General features: G+C 33.9%; 1 protein-coding gene across 2 annotated transcripts in view; it reads left to right on the top strand.

Annotated features, from left to right (window-relative positions):
• The window catches only part of LOC145328804 (glutamate-gated chloride channel-like), a 118,671-nt gene extending 95,622 nt beyond the window's left edge, over window positions 1–23,049 (top strand). For both annotated transcript variants that reach the window (XM_080172676.1, XM_080172677.1), the window contains 4 exons: window positions 4,146–4,233; window positions 10,998–11,070; window positions 21,310–21,398; window positions 22,135–23,049. In XM_080172676.1, coding sequence (XP_080028802.1) covers window positions 4,146–4,233; window positions 10,998–11,070; window positions 21,310–21,398; window positions 22,135–22,191 — 307 coding nt within the window. In that variant the 3' untranslated portion in view covers window positions 22,192–23,049. The remainder of the gene's footprint in view (window positions 1–4,145; window positions 4,234–10,997; window positions 11,071–21,309; window positions 21,399–22,134) is intronic.

The raw sequence follows: 23,049 nt of genomic DNA, 5'->3' as shown, positions 1-23,049 counted from the left end.
TATGTTTTCAAATTAATTAAGTGTGCAACTTATTCTAATTATCTTTCAGTGATCGTCGGACGTACGAATATTCCCTTATTCATAGCGTAGCTTTGTTAAATCAAAATTTTAAAATCTTCTTTTTACGTACCCCTCATTTGGGAAATTTGATACCTACACGTTTTAATTTTAAACCCATTAAAATTTTATTTTTTTGTAGAATTTTGTAATTCTTTTAAATTCATTTTTTGATGGTACCCTTCCCCCCCAAAAATAAATTTATAGTATAGATGTATAATAGGGTGGGTCGATTTTGGACATTTTTATTCTGAGGCCAAAGCGGGGATCTGCAAATGAGTATAATACACCTCTGGATGATTTAAAATTTATCCTAAGTCTTAAAACCGCTGACGACCAGACATTCAATTGTATAGCTATTTGTAAATGGGAGTCAAAAATTTATTGAATCAGAACTATGGCTTCATGGTGCTCCCAGGAAAGGTATTGAGGAGTAGAATCAGGAACTTTTGACCGTTTCAAAAAATCTCGTTCCTAGCCTGAGAAAATCTAAAAAACCTCTACAAATTAGACAATTCACAATAAACCTTAAAAAATTGTGTTTTTTTAGTGATTTCTAAGGCTAGGAACGAGATATTTTGAAACGGACAAAAGTTCCTGATTCAGCTCCTCAATGCCTTTCCAGGGAGCACCATGAAGCCATAGTTCTGATTCAAAAATAAATTTTAAATGTCGTCTTTGCACATTAATAAGTAATGAAATATATTTTTTAGTGGTCGCGTTCTAAAACTCAATTTTTTAAAATTCTTTTTCGGTCAGAAATGTTTTTAAGGTTAATTTTATCTCTTTGTCTAATTCCGATATGAACCCGCCCTAATGTATAACCAGACAACACCCTGGATCCCCCTGTTAAGGACCTTTTTTGTCTGCTAGCAAATTGTTTCCTGCTACTTGGCTGTACTCCTTACACTATTGTGAGTCTGTACAAGGTCCTTGGGATGGGGAATTATTTAGTTATTTAACCCCTTAGCCTATAGTATTTTACTCAAATTTCCCAAATTTCCCAAGACCTATAAGAACCATTCAGGTTCAGCGGTTAGCGAGATTCTTCAGTACAGACAGACAGACATCATGATACTTTTATATGCAGATAATTACAATGCTGTGTAACAAAATATAATATTATTCTTTTTTCTCTCACTCATACATTTAATAATGGAAGCACAATATTTTCTTTTAATTTTTCTCCTTCCTAGGGTCTTTTTATAATACATTTCTTTGTTTTAATTATACAAGGATTAGGTTTATTCATTTTATATTAAATTTTAAAGCAATATATCCTAAAATTAAAGTAGTAAGGTGTTTTTGTCTGTAGCGAAGGATCTCTCTAACCACTGAACCGATACGGTTCACATTTACAGTGTAGCATTTCATAGGTCATGGGAAGGTTTATAACTATTTTTAGGGTGGGTACCACCACCCCAAACCCCAACAACTAAAAAAGAGGAAGAAGGGTCGAATTCAGGCCATCATAACCTCATATACCCCTAGAGGCCTCTAGGGCCGTAGCCGCTAGTTTAATAAATAGTAATAAGTAATATTTCTATTAGCAAAGTTACTACAAAATTTTGGCTAGTCCATCCAATAGTCCGTTTGTCATAAATGGTCAATTCTCCATCTCTATAAATCTCTGTTCTTAATTATTTTTTTTATTATACTATGCGTTTGGTCATAATTAAGAACAATTTGATCTAAAAAGCGCCTTTGACTGGAAGCTTACTCCCAACTTTACGGAATATCGCAAAAATGCCCCCCTTTTTATATTATATGTCGATTATTAGTGATTTAATAAATGTGGTCAAATCTAACTTATTTTCCACGTCGATATTAAGTTCTACATTAAAACATACATATATCTACTGTTTACCATTTTCTAATAGCATTATTGAGTCGATATAACAAGAATACAAAAGTTTAACTTAAAAAGAATCTTATTAATTTTGAAAGGCCATTGTAATAAGAACTGAATAGCATTGTCTCACTTACAAAAGTTAATTAGAACATTTTTTGGAATCTTTATTTTTATAACCATCTTCAATGACAATGGGATACAATGATTTCCGCAGAAATATCAATATTTAACAGCGTTGATTGATATCAATCCATCAATCAATAGTTTATTTGTGTTGCATCATCTCATAGACGCGGCATCTGTGCTCCCAAGCGAAGCCCTATGGTTTCATGAACAATTATGTTCAAATCTATCAATCTATCAAAAATCTCTAGGTGTTGAGTCACATTATAGACGCGGCATCTGTGATCCTTAGCAAAGTCTTGTGGCTTTATGTACAACAAGTGGCTGCATCCCTAGCATCTAGGGCTCTTATCTAAAGTAGCTAAAAAAGAGCTTAGAACCATCACAAAACTTAAATCTAAAAATTGAAAGTCTAAAACCATCAAGGAACTTTTGTAAAGATTACCTGAAATAGAGAACCCAATCAGAACACAGTAAAAGTGTCGGACTGATTATAACAAAAAATTTGATTATCCGACACTTTTGCTGTGTTCACCCAATCAGTACAGTAGATATTGAGATCTTAAACTTTCAATAAAAACCATTACTACTTTATATAATAGGATTATGTTCTTTGCCTTAACAGTGCTAATTTTTTAGAGTATCAAAGCACCGTGCATCAGAATTTTATCGTATTAAAAGTGCAACCATAGCTTATGTCATAAACTTTTTTCTTGATATATGAATAATGTATATTTCATCACATATGTATGTATGTCTGTATATTTGTCCACCCCTTAAGAATTTGCAAACCACTGAACCTCTGCTAACCTCTAGAAAAAAAATTCAACCTATCCCTCCCCATATTTTTAGTTTTTCAGTGCACACCAATGACGATAATTGTGAAACAATGTACAGGGTGGGGCACATAAATCAGGACTTTTTTTAAACGGCCATAGCGCCAAGACTACTTGACCGATCAGGACGTTTGACCCCACTATAGAAAGCTTAGGTAATAACCTTTTTACCCATACAAATCTTTGAACGATGTAGGACGTGTACTCCGAGCTGGCCGCGCTTATATTCAACAAGGTAAATTCGGACTGCGCGCGTTGCTCATGAAACTTGCTGAAGGTACTGTTAGATACATAAGTTAGGTACTAGAAATGACTAGAGCTCCCAATCCCAACTAGCTTGGCCGTAGTACTCCGGCCAAGTGACACGTGGCAGATTGTGAGATGTCAAAAACGAAAAAATATTGAAAATTTCACGGTTCTCGTCTTCAGAGGCCCATATGGAACCTTGAATCTCGTTTTAGACAATGGGTTGCGACGACAACCCTAGCTCAATCTTCATGCCAATTCCAAAAAGATATAAAACGTCGTTCTAGCTCAACTGTGGCCCAAATAAGAGCCGCCGTGTCAAAGGGTAGCTTGAAAGATGGTAATTTGGATCCTGCGGTTACTCACGTCCCTAAGGAAATGTGGCCTCCAAGCAGCCCAGATCTTAATCTATTGGACTATTGAGCCCAGAGCTACTTTAAAGCACGATCCAATAGATTTGCTGATACTAAAAAGATATCCCTCATTGCCACTAAGAAGGAGAATTTCGCCATCTTGTACAGGGACATGATGACCAGGGCCTGCGTGCTGTTCAGGGGGCGGGTAGGGGCGGTAATTGAGGCTGGCGGCGATTTTATTGAATAATCTAACAGTCATATACCTATTCTACCTCTCAGTTTTTAAAATTCAATAAAATCTTTAAAATTGACGATTTTATATTAATTTGTTTCAAAATTAGAAAAAGTCCGGATTTATGTGCCCCACCCTGTATATACAATTTATATATTTCTCTATGGAATATTTTAATTAAACAAAATGTATTATCCTACTATATAAAGTAGTAAGGTTTTTTGTAGCTTAAGATTTTGATAAATACCAAACCGATTTAGTCCTCCATCCTATGGAAGCTTCTTATAGGTCCCTGGATGTTTTAGGCTATTAAATTTCATATCTAATTTTGGTTACAGGTTATTTTCCTTTCCCCCTCCAGTAGGACGTGTTTGTCTTTTTTCATGACAACTAATCTTGTTGAATAAAATTTTACTATTATTATGATTTTGATTATTTTTTAGGACCAGAGGAAAAATCGTGCACAAACCCAACACCCCCGCCAAGTGTAAAGGATATGAGAATGGCGAGAAATTGATTCCAGTTGAAGTGGTAAGTACAGGGATCTAAAGGGATAAGACAATGGCCGAAAAATTGTTGTACATCCCCAATGGTGATACACAAATTACACCTATTATTGATTAAAATTAGAAGTTGAAACTTTGAACACTTAACTTATTGAATCAACCAATCAAAATACACTAAAATGTCAAGCCAACAAATAAGTAAACGTTATTATAAAACTTTGAGGATTAGTGTAATAAACAGTCTATTGTCCCATTTCTCCCTGAATGTTTTAGTTTATTAGACAGCGGTTTCCCTCAAAGTGCATTGTGTAGCACATTAACCCCTCCTTGTATTTGAAATAAATTTTTTTTCTGGACCTTAGCTTGGGTTTGGTTTAAATTGTAACATTTAGAATAGTTATTTATTGCATCGTATCATAGACAGCTTTCCGCGGATATTACAAGATTAAAACCAGTTTCGTTAGCCCCGAGAAGGTGAAGGCTGAAAACTGGTTTTAATCCAGCGGATATTAATCGGTTTTAATGCCATACTGAAAATTTATAAAAAAAAATTTGCAAAAAATATTTCACGGGTAGGTTAAAAAAAATTTTAGGCTTTTGAAAATACTTATTTAAGCGGTTTGCACAGCCTTCAAGTCACATCCATAAATTAAACAGTGAGTAAATGTAAAGCAAAATCTGTCCAGCAGCGGTTAACAAGATCTTAAGCTTCAGACAAACGAACGTATAACGCTCTACATAACATAAAGACGAAATTATAATGCATTAAAGAATTATTTTTTTTTAAAAGCGAAGCTTTTCTATAATTAGGGTCGGTCCGTCCGTCCGTACGTCCGTAACGGATAGCTTTTCCCGTTAATTTAGGCATGTTAGAATTGTCCTATCGATTTCAAATTTTGCATGGTGATTCCTGTAGTAATTAGGTACGATTTAGAAAGCGTAGCAACTCTATAATCATTGCCAAAATGTCCGTACGTCCATTTAAAACATGTTGATTTTTTTACTTTTTTAACAACAAATTTTTATGTGATCTAATCATCGAATTGATCTGATTTTTGGTATATTGATTCCTGGGACAACAAAGTATAATGTATTAAGCGAAGCAACTCTATAATCAAGTCCTAAAAATGTAAGTATGTCCATAAAAATTTTCCTGTATCAAGCAGTTTTTCAACAAATTTACTTACAATTTTGCTTCGACTCTTATAAATTTATATTATGATAATTAAGTTCTAACACTATACAAGTGTTAATGTCCGTTTGTCCTACCGTTTCAGTGCTTCGCTTTTATGGATGTTGTCATCCTTGTTTTTTCTATAATTAGGGTCGATCCGTCCGTACGTCCGTAACGGATAGCTTTTTCCGTTAATTTAGGCATGTTAGAATTGTCCTATCGATTTCAAATTTTGCATGGTTATTCCTTTAGTAGTTAGGTACGATTTAGAAAGCGTAGCAACTCTATAATCATTACCAAAATGTCCGTACGTCCATTTTAAACATGTTGATTTTTTTTACTTTTTTTAACAACAAATTTTTATGTTATATAATCATCGGATTGATCTGATTTTTGGTATATTGAATCAGATTGATTCCTGGGACAACAAAGTATACTGTTATAAGCGAAGCAACTCTATAATCAAGTCCTAAAAATGTAAGTACGTCCATAAACATTATCCTGTATCAAGCAGTTATCAACAAATTTACTTACAATTTTGCTTCAAATCTTATACATTTATATTCTGATTATTAAGTTCTGACACTATACAAGTGTTAGTGTCCGTTTGTCCTACCGTTTCAGTGACCCGCTTCTATGGATGTTGTCATTCTTGTTTTTGTAAACAGAATAATGGGTCTCAAAAGTTTTATAATAGCGTTTTCTTATTCATTGGCTTAACAACTTTGGGGACTTTAATACAATTTTGTTTGATTGTTTAAGTGTCTTAATAAGTCAACCACTAATTTTAATCTGTTTAAGGGATAATTTTGTGGATAATCATTGGGGATGTACATCAATTTATCGGCCATTATCTTATCCCTTTAAATCCCTGGTTTGATCATGAGAATAAAGCAACTGTACCGAGTAGTTGGGGGGTGGGGACATTGAACTGGTGCCCAAAGTTTTTTTAAAAGTGCCCTCTCATTCATTGACTAAAAACTAGGAATACTTTTATTGAACACTGATTGGTTGGTTCAAACTCCCCCCCCCCCCAATTATTTAATCACAGATTGGTTCATTTTGAACCCATTAATAGTGTCGGACTGATTATGACGTAAAAAAAATTAGCCAATGAGAGGCCATTATTGACCAATGGTAAAATTTATAGTGGCCTCTCATTGGCTACGTCAAAATCAGTCCGACACTTTTACTGGGTTCGTTAATTTTGTTCACTATTTGAGATGTTTATCATCCATTGTCTTGTCCCTTAAGATCCCTGGAAAGAACAGTTAATTATACTGCTGTATCAATATTCTATTCTGATAATTTGATAATGTAATACACCCACCACGTGGAGAAGTGAATTCCCGCCATTTTTTCTCATTCGACCCATGATTGATAAATGAACTCGGGTTTTGGCTTCTAGTCTTTCCAATACCAGATTAGATAACAGACAAGGACAATTTTATCTGTAAGTAGCGCAGCCACAACAATAGGCAAAACTACATACATACATTAAATCAGGGACGTCCAAGAGAGGGGGGGGGGCTCAGGGTTGATTACCCCCTCCCCTAAATGAATTTTTAATTTTTACTCCCCCCCCCCAAAAAAAAAATGAAAAAGCTTGGACTTCCTTGCCTCTATCATATAAAGATTAACCCCCAAAAATTTGAATTTTGAATATTTTACACACACCCCCCCCCCCCAGCCTCAATAGATTAGACAATCAATTTCTATCTTATCCTCATATAGAATTGTCTGTCTGTTTTTATATAAAGAAGGATCTAACAAACTGCTAAACCGATATGGTTCTCTTTTACTGTGAAGCTTCTCAAAGATCCTGGAAAGGTTTAAATTATTGTGGGGTAGGGTATTGTACCTTCCTCCCAAGAGAAAACGAGCCTAGAAAAAAAGTTAACCTACAATAAACAAAATATATAAAAAAAAAGTGGTGAGTCTACTTCCCCTCTACCAACCACAAGTGCATCTATAGGCCACTAGTAGCTCAGCCACTTGTCATATTATATTGACGTTTTACAACAAAGTAAAAGAGTAACTTTGCTTCAATTCTGAAAAAAATATGCAACGTTGGAAAAATAAATTCTCACAGGATTTTCAGAGCAAAAATAATTTGAATATTGTGTTTCAAAAGCACCATATATATAGAAGTCAAAAATAAGAAATTCACTGTTGAAACCAGGCGCAAGCGCAAAAATATCCATGAGGGTGCGCGCAGCGCACAGAAAATCTTCACGAACCTGTGATATTTCTGTACAACACTTTATTTATACAATTCTAGGGCGGTGGTACCCTTCCCCAAAATAGTTATAAACCATCAATGGACCTATGAGAAGCTACATTGTTAAGGAGAACCATATCGGTCCAGCTGTTAGCGATAAACTTCTCTACAGACTGCTTTATGTAATAGATCGATACAAACTTTGGCGTGGATATAATAGGAAAAACTTTAATGCTTTTTAATAATGTCAATATACTAGTATTTATAGTGTGACATTTAAAGTCAGAGTAACACCTTTGCTCATAAAAAGGCGCATCTCAGTAAAATGCACAGTTAGGACTGCAAGACAAAGGTCGTTTAACTTGAGAGTTGGTTGTCTGTTAGTTGTCACTTCACCTAATATCTTTGGTGTTGTGACATAAAAACTAGACATTGTTTTTCCTTGGTTGTTGCATCTGACACGTGACATGGACAGCATCTCTCCTTGGTTGTTGCATCTGACACGTGACATGGACAGCATCTCTCCTTGGTTGTTGCATCTGACACGTGACATGGACAGCATCTCTCGCCCTTCTGAGATAATATACATTGTTGTATCACATCAATATAAAATGATAAATAGATTTTAATACAAGGAAAAATAACTTAGAAAGCATCTCTAGTCAATTTGTGATGGATTTATTATGATAACTTTGTCTGAACTATCAATCATTCATTCCTACTCATTCATTATAATGTGGTTTAGGTACAAAGAAATAAATGATATTTTTCCCCCTTACTCCCCATAAAAAAATTACAAGTTTTAGAGGGACGTTGCCGTTCCTGCAACTGGCAGAAATAGATGTAAAATTGACGATTTTGCATGTATAAATGCCTGTGTTAGATGTATTTATGGCGGTTACTTTAAGTATGACTGTATTTTCGGCAGAGGTTTTTACATTTTGACAAAAAAACATCCAACTCTATTTCTGCCAGTTGCAGGAACGCCATGTACCCGTTTTAGACCCTTTAGATTTAATGTATCCTAATATAATATAAAACTCATATCTATGTGTACCTAAGGAATTTGCTAATCGCTGAACAGATATGCTTCTCCTTTACAATTTAGCTTATAACATTTTTGGGGGAGGGTAACACCACCTTAAAGATAAATCGCCCCTACAAAATTAATGACATCTCACTAAAATCTTCTGCGAATTCCCCCATTCCCCTTAAGTGCCTCTGGAAGCCTCTAGTGGCATAAGTTTTACCAAAATTCATATAAACACAGATATGTAGATGAAAAATAAATAAAAAGACAGACAGACACATTGTTACTTATAGAGTAGCTTTCCTTCTGTAATATTTCTAAGATTAGTCTGTAAAACATTTCTGATCTTAGAATATAATAATTGGTTGCTAGGCCTATAATATCATGCAAAATTCAATCTATAGTATACGTCTGTATTTTATGTAAAAGTTTTATCCTTAAAAACAGGACGTTTGTTAGTATGTCTGTTCACAGATCTTTCTGAAAGCTGATTCTCTTTGAGTCTGGAGAGTTTTTTTTTTATCTATTTCTAATTTTGGATGGGTACCATAGCCTTCCTAAGAGAAATTAATGTTTCTTCCCACCCCCCCCCCCCCTTCAGGAAATATCTAGTTTTATATAAAGCTATTCATTTCTGAGCTTTAAAAATGCTTCAATCTAAATTTGTTGCACTTAAATTATAAACATTTTGCAAAAATAATATATGCATGGGTGGTGCAAAAAAAATCCTTTAGAATAATGAAAGGCAATGTTTAAAAAGATTGGCAGAATTGCCAATGCTTTTAATGCCCAATTTGTCTCAATATTTCACAAAATAATGGAATTGGGCCATTTTCCAATTTAGATACCTTGAGACATCTATTTCTGTAAAGAGAAACAGCGTAAAGTGCCGCAAAAAATGACGTCTTACAATGCAGTGACCAATGAGAGGCCAGTATAAATTTTACCATTGGTCAATTACAATTTACTCTGGCCTATTATTGGTACTTTGTATTGTATGACGTCATTTTTTGGGAGGCACTTTACGCTGTTTTGTGTAAAAATTTTTACAACAAGGATGACAATATGCACAACGGCTCAACAAGTCAGACAAAAAAACACACATTGATATTATATATGATAACTAGCGGCTTCGCCCCTAGCCTCTAAGGGCTTTGCCCCAAAAGGTTTCATCAAATTAATTTTTCATTTTTTAAATTTTAAAGAAAATTTTAAAAAAAATTGGGGGGGGGGACTTTCTTTTTTTTTTTCGGGGGGGGGGGGCCGGGGGGTAGTCGACCACACTATTTTAATTTTAGTTTTGTATTATAGATTAGATAAATAAAATATTGTAGCAAAATTATCAAAAATAAACAAAACTTATAAAGAAGCTTCTCTTATAATATTGTACCTTATAGGAATCAGCGCTCCAAAAATCAAATCAATCGGATGATTATATACACATAAAAAATTGTTGTTAAAAAAAGTTAAACAATCAACATGCCTAAAATGGACCTACGGACATTCTGATAACGATTTTAAAGGTGCTACACTTATCTCTTACAGGAATTAGTATGCCAATTTTAAAATTAAACTATCATAACAAGCCTAGATTACGATTATAACTCTATGTTACATACATGAATATGAACTTGAAATAAAACTGAATACTATTAAATGCTTTACTAAATTCAAACAAGCATTAATTTTTTTTAACACAATTGGGGAAAATAGTAGATTTCAAAAAATCATAAAGAGAATTGTAAAGGATTTATATCAAAACTATTTTAAAAACATACTGAGAGAACTTTAATATCTATTAACACAAATAAAACTGCATTCGAACCGTTGGAAGCTGCCTATAAAAAAAACGTCAGACTGGCCTACCATTGGTCAATTGAAATATATACTGGCCTACCAGTATATATGGTCTGTCATTTGGCCTATCATTGGTCATTTGTATTGTATGGCGTCATTTTTTTATAGGCACTATAAATGGTATCAATTAATTCTTAAGTGAAAATGATTAAAGGAATAGTTGCATGAAGAGCATCTAACGAGGTTCATTGAAAGCATAAGTTACAAGAATACCAGCTAACATATTTAATTTTTTATTATAATAAATAGCAATCAATTATGCATGCACCATCAAAATAGTCATCATGCTGTTTTTGGAAAATAAGTTGCATATATACTAAAAAATGATTTTTAAGTCTTTATCTTTTTAAAACCACCATGTAGAAAATTTAAAAATTATTTCAAATATATGTCCTATAGATGTAGTTTAAACTATTGAGCAGAAAAAAATATCCAGTTCACTAAATTGAAGTTTATATGCACTTCGTGCAACTACCCCTTTTGCAACTAATATTTATTTATCGGCAGGATAACCCGAGATTGGAGGATAATATTGGAAAAGCAATTTCCTCGGCCAACTGTTGGAGAAAATTTGCTACAGGTATTTTATTTTAAAGGAGCGCAGCTTCTTTACAACTGTAGGTTGTCTGTACGTCTGATTGTACTACTTTATTTCGTTTATAGGGATGAAATCCAGTCAAAACCAAAACCAAATAAATAATAAATTGGACAATATTTACGTTGACTACATTTTTCTTAATTCAAAGTGGTCATAATTGACATAATATTGAGATGACACACTAGTTTTGACATAATAACGGCACAATTGTCTTACAGGGAAGAGAAACTTCTCAACAAATTTTGAGAAATCAAAAGATTGATAGGCTGTCAATAATATAAAGCTACTCGATATGATTGAAAAATTTGGCTGTAATTTTAAAGATTTAATTGGTTATGGCAGTGGCTCTTATTCGCTTTCTGTTTTGAGGGAAAGTCTCATGTATATTTATCAATATTTATATAAAAAAAACCGTTTTTTTTATTAAATTATGTTGTTCTTGTTTAACAAATTTAATCACTAATTTAAATGATTTATTACCAAATTACTCCATGTCAAGATAAATTATCTTATTTAACAAATTAGGGGTTTAATCGGTGAGTATCCTCAAAGGGTCAATTGACAAAGAACCCGCCCTCCCCCCTTTATATATTAGAAAATAAATGGAACTTACAGGTTTTTTTTTATAAGACAAAAATATTACTTAATTTAACCCACTTGCCATTTACAGAAGTTAATGATCTATATCTTAATTTCTTCATTGGGTTGGTAAGTTTAGTATAAGAAAAAAATACTTAGAGATTTTCAACAAGTTATGCCTTAAAAACCGGTTTTTCCAAAGTACCTATTTTTGGAAGATTTTTGTATGATGTGGGATTAATTTTTTCTTTATGTCTATTCTCTGCGGAGGCTCTAACCCTACGGGGCTTTCATCTGCGGCGCCTTATTAATTAATCTAAAATAAAAATATACAAAAACAAACCCACTAAACTTTAAAGTGACTTAAAATTAAGGGATGCATTAGTTTTTTCTTTTCTTTCCCCATATCACCTAAAAGGGGGCCTTACTCTGTTTAGGGCCTTTTTCTGGGACCCTAGAATTATAATTTCCAATAAATTTGGACTTTGAGAGAAACTGCCGTTTTATCATTATTTAAGGAATTTAACAAGGATGAAAATATTCATAATGATTATTTTAAATTTGAAAAATACCAAAGACTATCTTATTCATATGCTAATGAAATTTTATAAAAAATTCTTTAAATTAAATCTTTCTTTAATTTCATCTTTCGACTACCCCCCCCCCCCCCCTTTAACTTACATTATAGTTCCCCTAGATGCTACGGACGCCAGTTGTACTTGAAGTAAAAAAACAAATAAATAAAAAGATAAGAATATTATAAATGTTTTTTCCATTACTGAGCAGTTGTTTTTCTGTGGTAGTTATTAGTTTCAAATTCAGACCAAGATTCTGACAAAGAATATTAAGTTCTTTCATCAAATCCACTTCCTCTATTTCTTCCCTTTATAGCCACTTCTCTATAGTTACAATATAAAGCTGAATTAAATTTTCAAATCAGGCTATTCAATAGGGTGGGTCGATTTTGGACATTTTTTTTCTGAGGCCAAAGCGGGGATCTGCAATGATTTGTATGAGTATAATACACCTCTGGATGATTTAAAATTTATCCCAAGTCTTAAAACCGCTAACGACCAGACATTCAATTGTATAGCTATTTGTAAATGGGAGTCAAATTTTTTTTAAATCAGAACTATGGCTTCATGGTGCTCCCAGGAAAGGCATTGAGGAGTAGAATCAGGAACTTTTAACCATTTCAAAAAATCTTGTTCCTAGCCTGAGAAAATCTAAAAAGCCTCTACAAATTAGATAATTCTCAATAAACCTTAAAAAATTGTGGTTTTTTAGTGATTAGTAAGGCTATGAACGAGATATTTTGAAACGGTTAAAAGTTCCTGATTCTACTCCTCAATGCCTTTCCTGGGAGCACCATGAAGCCATAGTTCTGATTTTTAAAAAATTTGACTCCCATTTACAACAGCTATACAATTGAATGTCTGGTCGTTAGCGGTTTTAAGACTTGGGATAAATTTTAAATCATCCAGAGGTTCCTAATTCAGCTCCTCAAGGCCTTTCCAGGGAGCACCATGAAGCCATAGTTTGATTTTAAAAATTTTTTGAATGTCGTCTTTGCATATTAATAAGTAATGACATATATTTTTTAGTGGTCGCATTCTAAAACTCAATTTTTTAAAATTCTTTTCGGTCAGAAATGTTTTTAAGGTTAATTTTATCTGTTGCATATCCCCTCTTTGTCTAATTCCGATATGAACCCGCCCTACTATTCAAGTTATAATTATACTTGCGGCTACGCCCTTAGAGGACTCTAGGGGCACTTGAGGTAAAGGGAGTGGACTAAGAAAATAGCCTAAAACCCCCACAGGACCAGGAGGTACACATATTCCCTGAAGAGTAGAATTCGGTTCTTTGGTTACCGAGATCTTAAGGAACAGACGGGTGGACAGACATAAGGACAGACACAGTGGCGTGCGAACCAAAGGGGGCATTTGGGGCAATCGCCCCCCCCCTAGCGACCAAAACGCCCCCCCTCTGCCCCCCCCCTAGCAACTGCCCCCCCTGCCCCCCCCTAAATGTTAAAAAATGCCCCATTTTGCCCCCCCCCCCTGGTCAACAAAAATGCCCCTTTTTGCCCCCTACCCTACAAAAAGCAAAATTATCCCAGTTTCCAAAAAAAAGATCAAGAAATACTCAAAAAAAAAATTTTGGCGCTTCGCGCCAAACAGACAGTTACTATTCATTTAACCTTACCAAATTTTTAAATTAGTGTAGAAATTAGGTTATAATCTTTTTTCACTGAACATAACAAACCAGGTTATAGGAAGTATTTTATTTTGTATAATATAAACTTTTTACCAAAGAAATTTTGTACATCCCCAATGATGATACACAAAATTACCCCTTATATAAATTACAACTAGTGGATGAAATGTATGGAAAATTAACCAACCAATCAAAATTCCATTAAAGTCCCCAAAGTTGTTGAGCAAACGAATAAGAAAATTTTATATGAAATATTGGGGACTAGTGTAATAAATAGCCCAAAAACCCCTCCCTCCCTGCATATTTGAAGAAAAAAATTTGCGCTTCGCGCCCTTCCAAATGGTTTCTGCTATGAAATATTGGGGACTAGTGTAATAAATAGCCCAAAAACCCCTCCCTCCCTGCATATTTGAAGAAAAAAATTTGCGCTTCGCGCCCTTCCAAATGGTTTCTGCTTTTTATCACAATAAAAGGACAAATAATTTTTTTTATTTTTTACATAGTTCATTATATCTTTGGTTTTTATGGTACGATAAATTTTTTTGTGGATTATAATATTAAAAAAAATAAAATTTCTAGCTGTTTCGAGCATCCAGTATGTAATTTACTTTGACTGTCATCACACAACATACAGGAAAAAGGATTTGTGACTTTTTCTACCTTAAATATATATTTATTTCAACAGATGCTCTTTAAATCAACTTGTCTTATTAATGATTTTTTGTGCTTTGCTACTTAAAGATGTTGTCATCCTTGTTGTCATACAATAAAGAAATATTTAAAATCATTTTTTCATATTAGGTTAATTTTTGGTAAATTATTTCCAAAATGAGTGTTTTTATCTCCCCCCCCCCCCCAATTTTTTTTAATGTGGTTATTCATCCTTCCTGCTGAGATTTTATAACATCTCCTTCCACCCATTAAAAATGTTTTGTGGTGGAGGGGGGAGGGGGAAAGGTTAATTTATCTTCTGTACTATTTTTGAAGAAGCTTTCGGTCATTGCAGGGTGGGGAGAAGGGATGGGGGAGAAGAGATGGGGGGGGGGGAAGAGGTGGGGTATATAAATGGGAAATAGGGATGGGAGAAGGGATAGGGAAAGGGATGGGGAAGAAGGGTTAAGGACTAGGAGGCCCATAATCAAATAATCCCACCCCTTAAAACGCCCTTATTTAAAATTAGTATATATAATCAAAATGCCCCCCCCTAAAGCAAAGTGCCCCCCCGGGGCACTTTGATTTAGGGGGGGGCAAAATTTTACAAAATCTTCAAAATGCCCTCCCCCCCCCTAGACAAAGTGCTTCGCACGCCACTGGACAGACAGACAAACGGACAGACATAATTATACTTTGTATAATAGATGTTATGTGTTTACAATGTATCTTATGATATTTAGTTGCAATGAAATGTAACTGCAGTTACATTATCAACAGACACCCAGTATTACGAATATATTTGACAAGGAGATTGGCTTGTTTTAGCAGCAAATTTAGAAATTCCACTATTTGATAAGAGTTGAAGTTAGGAAGCTTTTAATAGTGCCTATAAAAAACATATGTTATACTGGTCTACCATTGGTCAAATAAAATGTATTCTGGCCTGCCAATATAGTCAAATAAAATTATACTGGCCTGCCATTGGTAATTTAGTCTGCGTATTGCCTATAATTAATCATTTATATTGTATGACGTCATTTTTATAATAGGCACTCTAAAGAGCTTCTTATTTTGCATGATTTATGCCGCAAGGTTTTAATTTGTCTTCGACACAATATTATCATAATTTTAATTGCCACTGTTTATATTTCTTAATGCTTTTTGTTGAAGCTCAATGTTTCATAATTTGAAAGAGGGAAAAAAGCTTAAAAGCTAAGTGTAATCTTTCATCAAGACATAATTCATTTTTCATCATTATAAGAAAATGAAAGTGTTCCTGTGAAACACCTAAAAATTCTTCAATAATAGCAAAGGATTATTTCTTTCTATTTTACAAAAAAAAAAGGTATATTATTCTTCATACAAGTTTTTCGTCTTTGTTTTTATAAAAATATGAGATTATTTTATCTGCAATTTTGATAATTATCGTACATACAGACAGATAAATATCCAGATACTTTATTTGCTGCATTGTTAGAATAGTTATTTATCGCATTGAATCATAGACAGCTTATCGCGCATATTTGAAAGAAAAATTCTAAAATAAACACGGCTGAAACTGGTTCTAATCCTGTGGATATTAATCAGTTTTTGAAGCCATACTGGAAAACGTTGGATGCAAGCTTGTGTCTGAGAATAGAGAGACATATTTACTATTCGATATGGTACACCATCATATTTACTCATTTGTAATACAAAAAAGGTTTTTTACTAGATTTACTTATATTTTAATTTTGATGTTGTGGTGCTACCCCCTCTACTATCCCCCCCACCAACCCCCGCCCCCAATAAAGTCACTAAAAATTTTGTTTGTTGAAGCATTTTTACAATTTTTAAAAATCACATATTAATCACTTTCTAAACTCTACCTAACTTTTTCAGGAATCATCTTGCATAATTTAAAATTGATTATATCTATTTGTTACGTACATATAATAAAGGGGAATGCCTTGACCAACTCATTCCCGTGTTAATTCCAGACAAAGGTCGTGTAATCAAAAGGTACCTGTTGGGTATCACTTAACCTAATTACTTTTAGTGATAGATTTATGAAGTTCAAATAAATAATACATTGAGGTCCTTCGACGATAATATGTAATAAAAATCAGAGGGATAGAAGTGACAATGGGCTGTTTAATACACTAGTCCCCAAATTTTATAACAATGTTTTTATATTCGTTGGCTTAACATGAATACTTTGGTCAATTTTGATTGGTTGATTTATTAAGTGTAGTGTTGAAACGTTTCAACAACTAATTGTAATCTACAGAAGGGGTAATTTTGTGTATAACCATTAGAGATATACAGGGTGGGGCAAATAAGACCGGACAAACTTTAAACGGCCATAGCGCCAAAACTACTTGACCAATCAGGACGTTTGACCCCACTATAAAAAGCTTAGGTAATTACCTTTCAGCACAAAAAATCTTTGGACGAAGATTTGCTCGTCCTCCAAGCTGGCTGCGTTTATGTTCAACAAGGCAGATTCGAAATGCGCTGGTGGAATAATCTGGATTCACGACTAGGGCCCACTAAATCCGATCTCAGCCCATCTGTAGATGAGGTAGAGTTAAATAACTTGCTGGGGATACTGTTAGATACATAAATAAGACACTAAAAAAGACTAGAGCTCTCTATCTAAAGTTGCTTGGCTGTAGTACTCTGGCAAAGTGAAACGTGGCAGATTTTAAGATGTCAAAAATTGTGTGAAATCGCAAAAATTTCTTGGTTCTCGACATTAGAGACCCATATGGAACTTAAAAACTAATTTTAGACTATGGATTGCACTGACAACCCTAGTTAAATCTTCATGCCATTTCCAAAAAGGTATAGAACGTCGTTCCAGCGCAACTGTGGTCCAAATAAGAGCCTCCGTGTCAAAGAATAGCGTTAAAGTTGGGTGAATTTGGATTCTGCTGCTACTCACATTCCTAAGGAAATGGGGCCTCCCAGCAGCCCGATCTTAATTTAATGGACTTTTGGGCCTGTGGCTACTTTGAGGCATGCACCAATAGACGTGTCTATACAACAAAAACCTCCCTCATTGCCACCATTAAGGAGAAATTCGCCAGCTTGGACAGGGACATGGTGACCAGGGCATGCGGGCGGTTCAGGGGGCGGTCGAAGGCTGTGATTGAGGATGGCGGCGATTTTATTGAATGATTTAATAGTTATATACCTATTTTGCTTGCCAGTTTTTAAAATTCAATAAAATCTTTAAAATTGACGATTTTATGTTCATTTGTCTAGAAGTTAGAATTTGTCCGGTCTTATTTGCCCCACCCTGTACATTAATTTATCGGCCATTGTCTTATCCCTTTAAATCCCTGATTGAAAATAGTAAATTGTGTATGTGTAAATTTTCCATAAATAATATTGATCATGTGGCCAAATGGAGCATAATCAACCACAATGAATATGAATAAAAACCCAGGAATCTAAAGGGACAAGACAATGGCCGATAAATTGATGTACATCCCGGCCAAATGATAATATACTATATTACCCTGCATGTATATTAAAGTAAGTGGTTGAAAGGTTTGGACACTCAACTCAATGAACCAACCAATAAAAAATCACTAAAGTCCCCAAAAAACGAATAAGAAAACATTATTATAAAACTTTGGGGACTAGTTTAATAAACTGCCCACTGTCCCTTCTCACTCTGCTAAAGACCAGGAAGATAGGGATGGGACAATGGGTCTTAATTTATTATTCTGCTTGTCTTGGACTTAAAGTACCAAGACCAACGTAACTTTTCTTATATTGGTTATTTAAAAAAAAACTTTGGGTACTATCAGACGGAGATAATTAAAAATTAATCAATAAAAAACACTAGCAGACAATGTAGTTACAAATTATTTAGATTTTTAAAAAAAATTTTGTTTCTTTCTTTGAATATTTAAATCACTTTATTACTATAAATGCATACTAGCAAATACCCCCTTGGAGGCATATAGAAGCACTTAAAATGTTTGCTTTTAAAATATCTTATTTAAGAAAAAAAATTCAATGTCAGATCCAGGGGCGTCCAAGCTTTTTTTTTGGGGGGCGAGGTAAAAAATTCTAAGGCGGGGGTAATTCGTTTGGGGGGGGGGGTAAATGGCGCGCGAAGTGCGCCGCAACTTTTTTTATCCCCCCTAAAATTTTTACCCCGGGGGTAAAATTTGCTTGGGGGGGGGGGGCGGGGGGGGGGTAATTACCCCCCCTGAAATCTGTTGGCAGGGGTAAATTTTGTTTACCACCCCCCAAAATTTACCCCCGGGGTAAAATTTTAATTTAAATTTTATTAAATATTTATTATTTAAAATGCGCTCGAAACGCGAACAAATTTTTTTTGTTAGAGATTTTTTATTTTGGGTGGGTATTTACCCCCCAAAATTGTTTGGGGGGTAATACCCCCTCCTAAATGGTTACCCCCCCCCCCCCTTTGGACGTCTATGGTCAGATCATTAGATCATTTCTTATTCATGTTTCTACGACAACTTTAAATTTTTTTGTATTCTTGGCGATTTTTCTTAGGAGGGTGGTTGTACACTTCCCCCTACTTTTATAAATGGATATAAATGAGCTTTTGAGTTTTAAAAAAGGAAGTTTTCAAAAAAGGAAGTTTTCTTACATAAATTTAAAATTATATTATGTATTTGTGAGCTTATATAGTCAACATAAAATTATATAGATGTGCACAAATTGACTGCAGGGATCTAAAAGTATAGGACAATGACCAATGAATTGATATACATCCCCAATGATAATACACAAAATTACCCCTTTTGTTGATTAAAATTAGTGATCGAAACGTTTGGACATCCAATTAAAATTTAATAAAAGTCCCCAACGATTAAGAAAACGTTATTATAAGACTTTGTGGACTTGTGTAATAAAAAGCCAAATGTCCCCTCATTCCCTGTATTGACTGTCTTATTCAACATATTGGACTTTTTACAAATATTCAAATTGATAGGAACATACAATAGAATTAAAAATATAGATAGACATTAAGCAGAAAATATCTATTTGAAACAAACTAATTTCAATGTAAAGTTTCCTGACTTATATAATAATATAATAGATTGCAATAAATGTATATGGAATGGTTTATTAAATTAAATTATACTAACAGAAGCTAATCCATTATACTATTATCATCAATGCACTAAACTGATTATTAGAATAGGGTCCAGGCTATAGGATTCTAACTTCATGGATCTAATTATTGACATAAAGTTCTCATTAATGACGGAAAAAGTCAAATAGCATAAAAATTAGAGAAATGTTAACAGTTTTTTTTTTCATTTCTAAATTGAAGATAATCAATGACATTCTGTATACAAGCGGTTGCGCCCCAAGCATCTAGGGACTCAAAGGGGTATGAAGTAGGTAGGAAAAAAAGTCTCAAACCATCCCAGGACCTAGGTGAACATTTACAAAAAAGGAGAAACCAATCAGTTGTATTGTCATCGAAATGTTAACCTTAAGACAAAAAAACTAATACTTTATATAATGGGATGTCAATAAAAAGTACTTAGAAATTAAATTTCTTTATATAAATGTTATTGGGCCTTTTTTATGTTCATTATCTATGATAATATATCTATTTAATATTCAGAGAATTTTGCATAAGAGTATGCTATGTTGTGTCTAAATATTTTTGTTACCATCCACATTCTTATTTCAGGAATAAAAATACAATTTGTGGTTGCAAGCAAGAACTAAAGGGATTGGACAATTGTCTATAAATTTATATACATCCCCAATGAAGATATACAAAATCACCCCATTCGTAGATTACAATAAGTGGTTGAAACATCGAACCAATAAGAAATTAATAAAAGTCCCCAAAGTTTCTAAGTCAACGAACAAGAAAACGTTATTATAAGACTTTGGGGACTAGTGTGGTAAACAGCACAATTTCCCCTCCTTCCCAGGGTTGCAAGTAATTCTTTTTTAAGAGCATAGCCACCTTAAACTCGCTAAGCACTGAAACGACTGATATCTACATTTTAGGGGTTTTGCACCTAAAGAATGGTTTTAGGCTAATTTTAAGGGGATGGTGGTTTATTTAGGGGACATGTAATTGTATAAATACAAAAGCTCTTTCTAGTGCCCATAAAAAAGTGGATAAATTTGATAACTTTTGTTCGAAATATCCCGAATGACGTCATAATAGAATAATCCATTATATGACGTAGTTTCGAATACTTTGGCCAAAAGTTTTTGAATTTATTCCCTTTTTTTTAAGCACTATAAAGAGCTTCAAATAATGGGGACGATAGAGTGGCTCTAAAGCTTTAAATCTTCTAAACATAAACTAACCATTCATTTGATAATGTGTATCGAGATAAGATTTATAAGCTCCGCTACTTAACGATTTTGTCATCCTTGTTTGAAATTTTTCAACATCAAACAATACTTCAATTAGAAAATCTTTTGTATAAATTCCAGAATATAAAGAGAATGTATTGTTTGGCATATTTTTTAGTATTAATATTAAATTAAGACAGCATAAAGGAAGATGATTAAAGTACCTCCACAGATTATGACGTCATACGATAGAATAGCCAATGAGAGGCCAGTATACACTGTAATTGACCGTTTGGTAAAATTTAGGCTGGCCTCTTATTGGTTATTAATATATAACGTCATATCTGTGGTGGGACCAAAAGTCATACTTTTTTCATTTACTAAAATAGTGTTTTTGGTGTTTATTATACTTAAATGCAGTTTGGACCAATTATTGCAGGACATTAATTCCCATTTTTTGTTTAGGTATAGACGAAGTATCCCGGATATTATTTCCCCTCGGGTTTGCTGTTTTCAATATTATCTACTGGGTCTACTATCTCATCATTGCACAGGTTAATTATCATCCTTGTATAAAAGTAACAGGATCTATGTGTGTCTGTTTGTGTGTGCAGAAGAATCTCGCTAACTGCGAAACCGATATGTTTCTCCTTTACAGTGCACCTTCTCATAGGTCCTGGGAAGGTTTATAGCTATTTTTGGGGAAATATAAAAAACTTAAATAATAAATTAAATAATTGAATACTTTGGTGAAGTCTAAAGAACACAAATTACAATAAAACAAGATTACCTCATAAGGTCGGGATTCTCTTTCGATTTAAGTGATCATCTAGAGAATCCAGAGCATCATCCACATGTAATGGGATGAGATACTCTAACATCCAAGGGTATTAGGTTAAGTAACATCCATCAGACAACCAACCCTTTGATTAAACGACCATTGTCTGAGAAGTCCTAACTGTGCATGATAGTAAGTTGCGCCTGTTTATGGGCCAAAGCATTTCCCCTACTCTTACTATTTATGTAGCGCACCTGACATAGCAGCGGTAGGAACCATTTTTAACGTCTTTTGTTATGACGCGTTGTTGGCCCGATAATGTAACCTATCACATCGCCGGCGACGAGCGGATACGCTACGTGTTGAGCGGGTTATAAAACAAGATACTTTAATTTACATTTTTTGCGGATGTTGGAGGGGAGGGGGGGGGAGTTCAAAAATCTCATAATTGGAATCGGGGTAAAGGATATAATTTTACAAATGCATGCTGTAATTGTTTTATTTTATTTCAGGACCATGAGGATGAAATGTTTGGCGAATATGCTAATTCTACCTACATACTAGAATAAACAATATATTCTAGAATCTTCTAGAACAATTCTAGAAAAAAATAAAATTATTGGAAAAGATACTTTAATAGAAACTTAAATAAAGTGAATAAATATAATGAAATAAATTAGTTTGTGAATAAATGAAAAATAAATGAGAAAGGTCGGACCAAATAAATGAAGAAGTGTATGAATTTAAATGAAACGGTGGCCAAAATGATTATAAATTAGAATGAAGTCTGTTGTACGAAAGAAAGAAAGAAAACCGGCCAACGTTCGCGCATTTGCATTAAAAAGTGTGAAAATCACAGAATTTTGCGCGTTTTTGTCTTTGGCTATTCCAGATTGTTTGTAAACACTTTACTGTCGATTGGGATGATGTTCAAAATTAAAATTTATATTCAGCCATTTGGCCGCTAAACTTGGGGGGAAAAAGACATTCCTTCGTATTTCAGACTTGATCAATAATTTGTTGTAAATTGTAAAGCGTCAAAATAGTTATTTCTCGCTTCGTATTGTAAACAGCTTTCCGCGGGTATAAAAATGTACAATTTAAAGATTAAAACCAGTTTTTTTAGCCACAATATGACGAAGGCACGGGCTAAAAATGATTTTAATCTTATGTTTGTACATTTTTATATTCGTAGAAAACTGGATATAATACGATGCTATACACAATTTTTTAGTATGGCTATACACCGGTTCTAATTCACCGGATATTAACTGGTTTTTAAAGCGATACTGGATAATGTATTATAAATCTGTAAACACATGCGTCAATAAATTGCCAGGCAGGGAGGGGACATTGGACTGTAAATTACACTAGTATTCAAAGTTTTATATAAACTTTCATTTGGGTACTTTCAAACCAATAATAAT

The sequence above is a fragment of the Acartia tonsa genome, chromosome 9 (genome assembly GCF_053477335.1).
Source record: "Acartia tonsa isolate MP-2025a chromosome 9, ASM5347733v1, whole genome shotgun sequence".
Taxonomy (NCBI): Eukaryota; Metazoa; Arthropoda; class Copepoda; order Calanoida; family Acartiidae; genus Acartia; species Acartia tonsa.
Note: the sequence above shows the minus strand (reverse complement) of the source record. Positions and strands in the feature narration are given on the sequence as shown.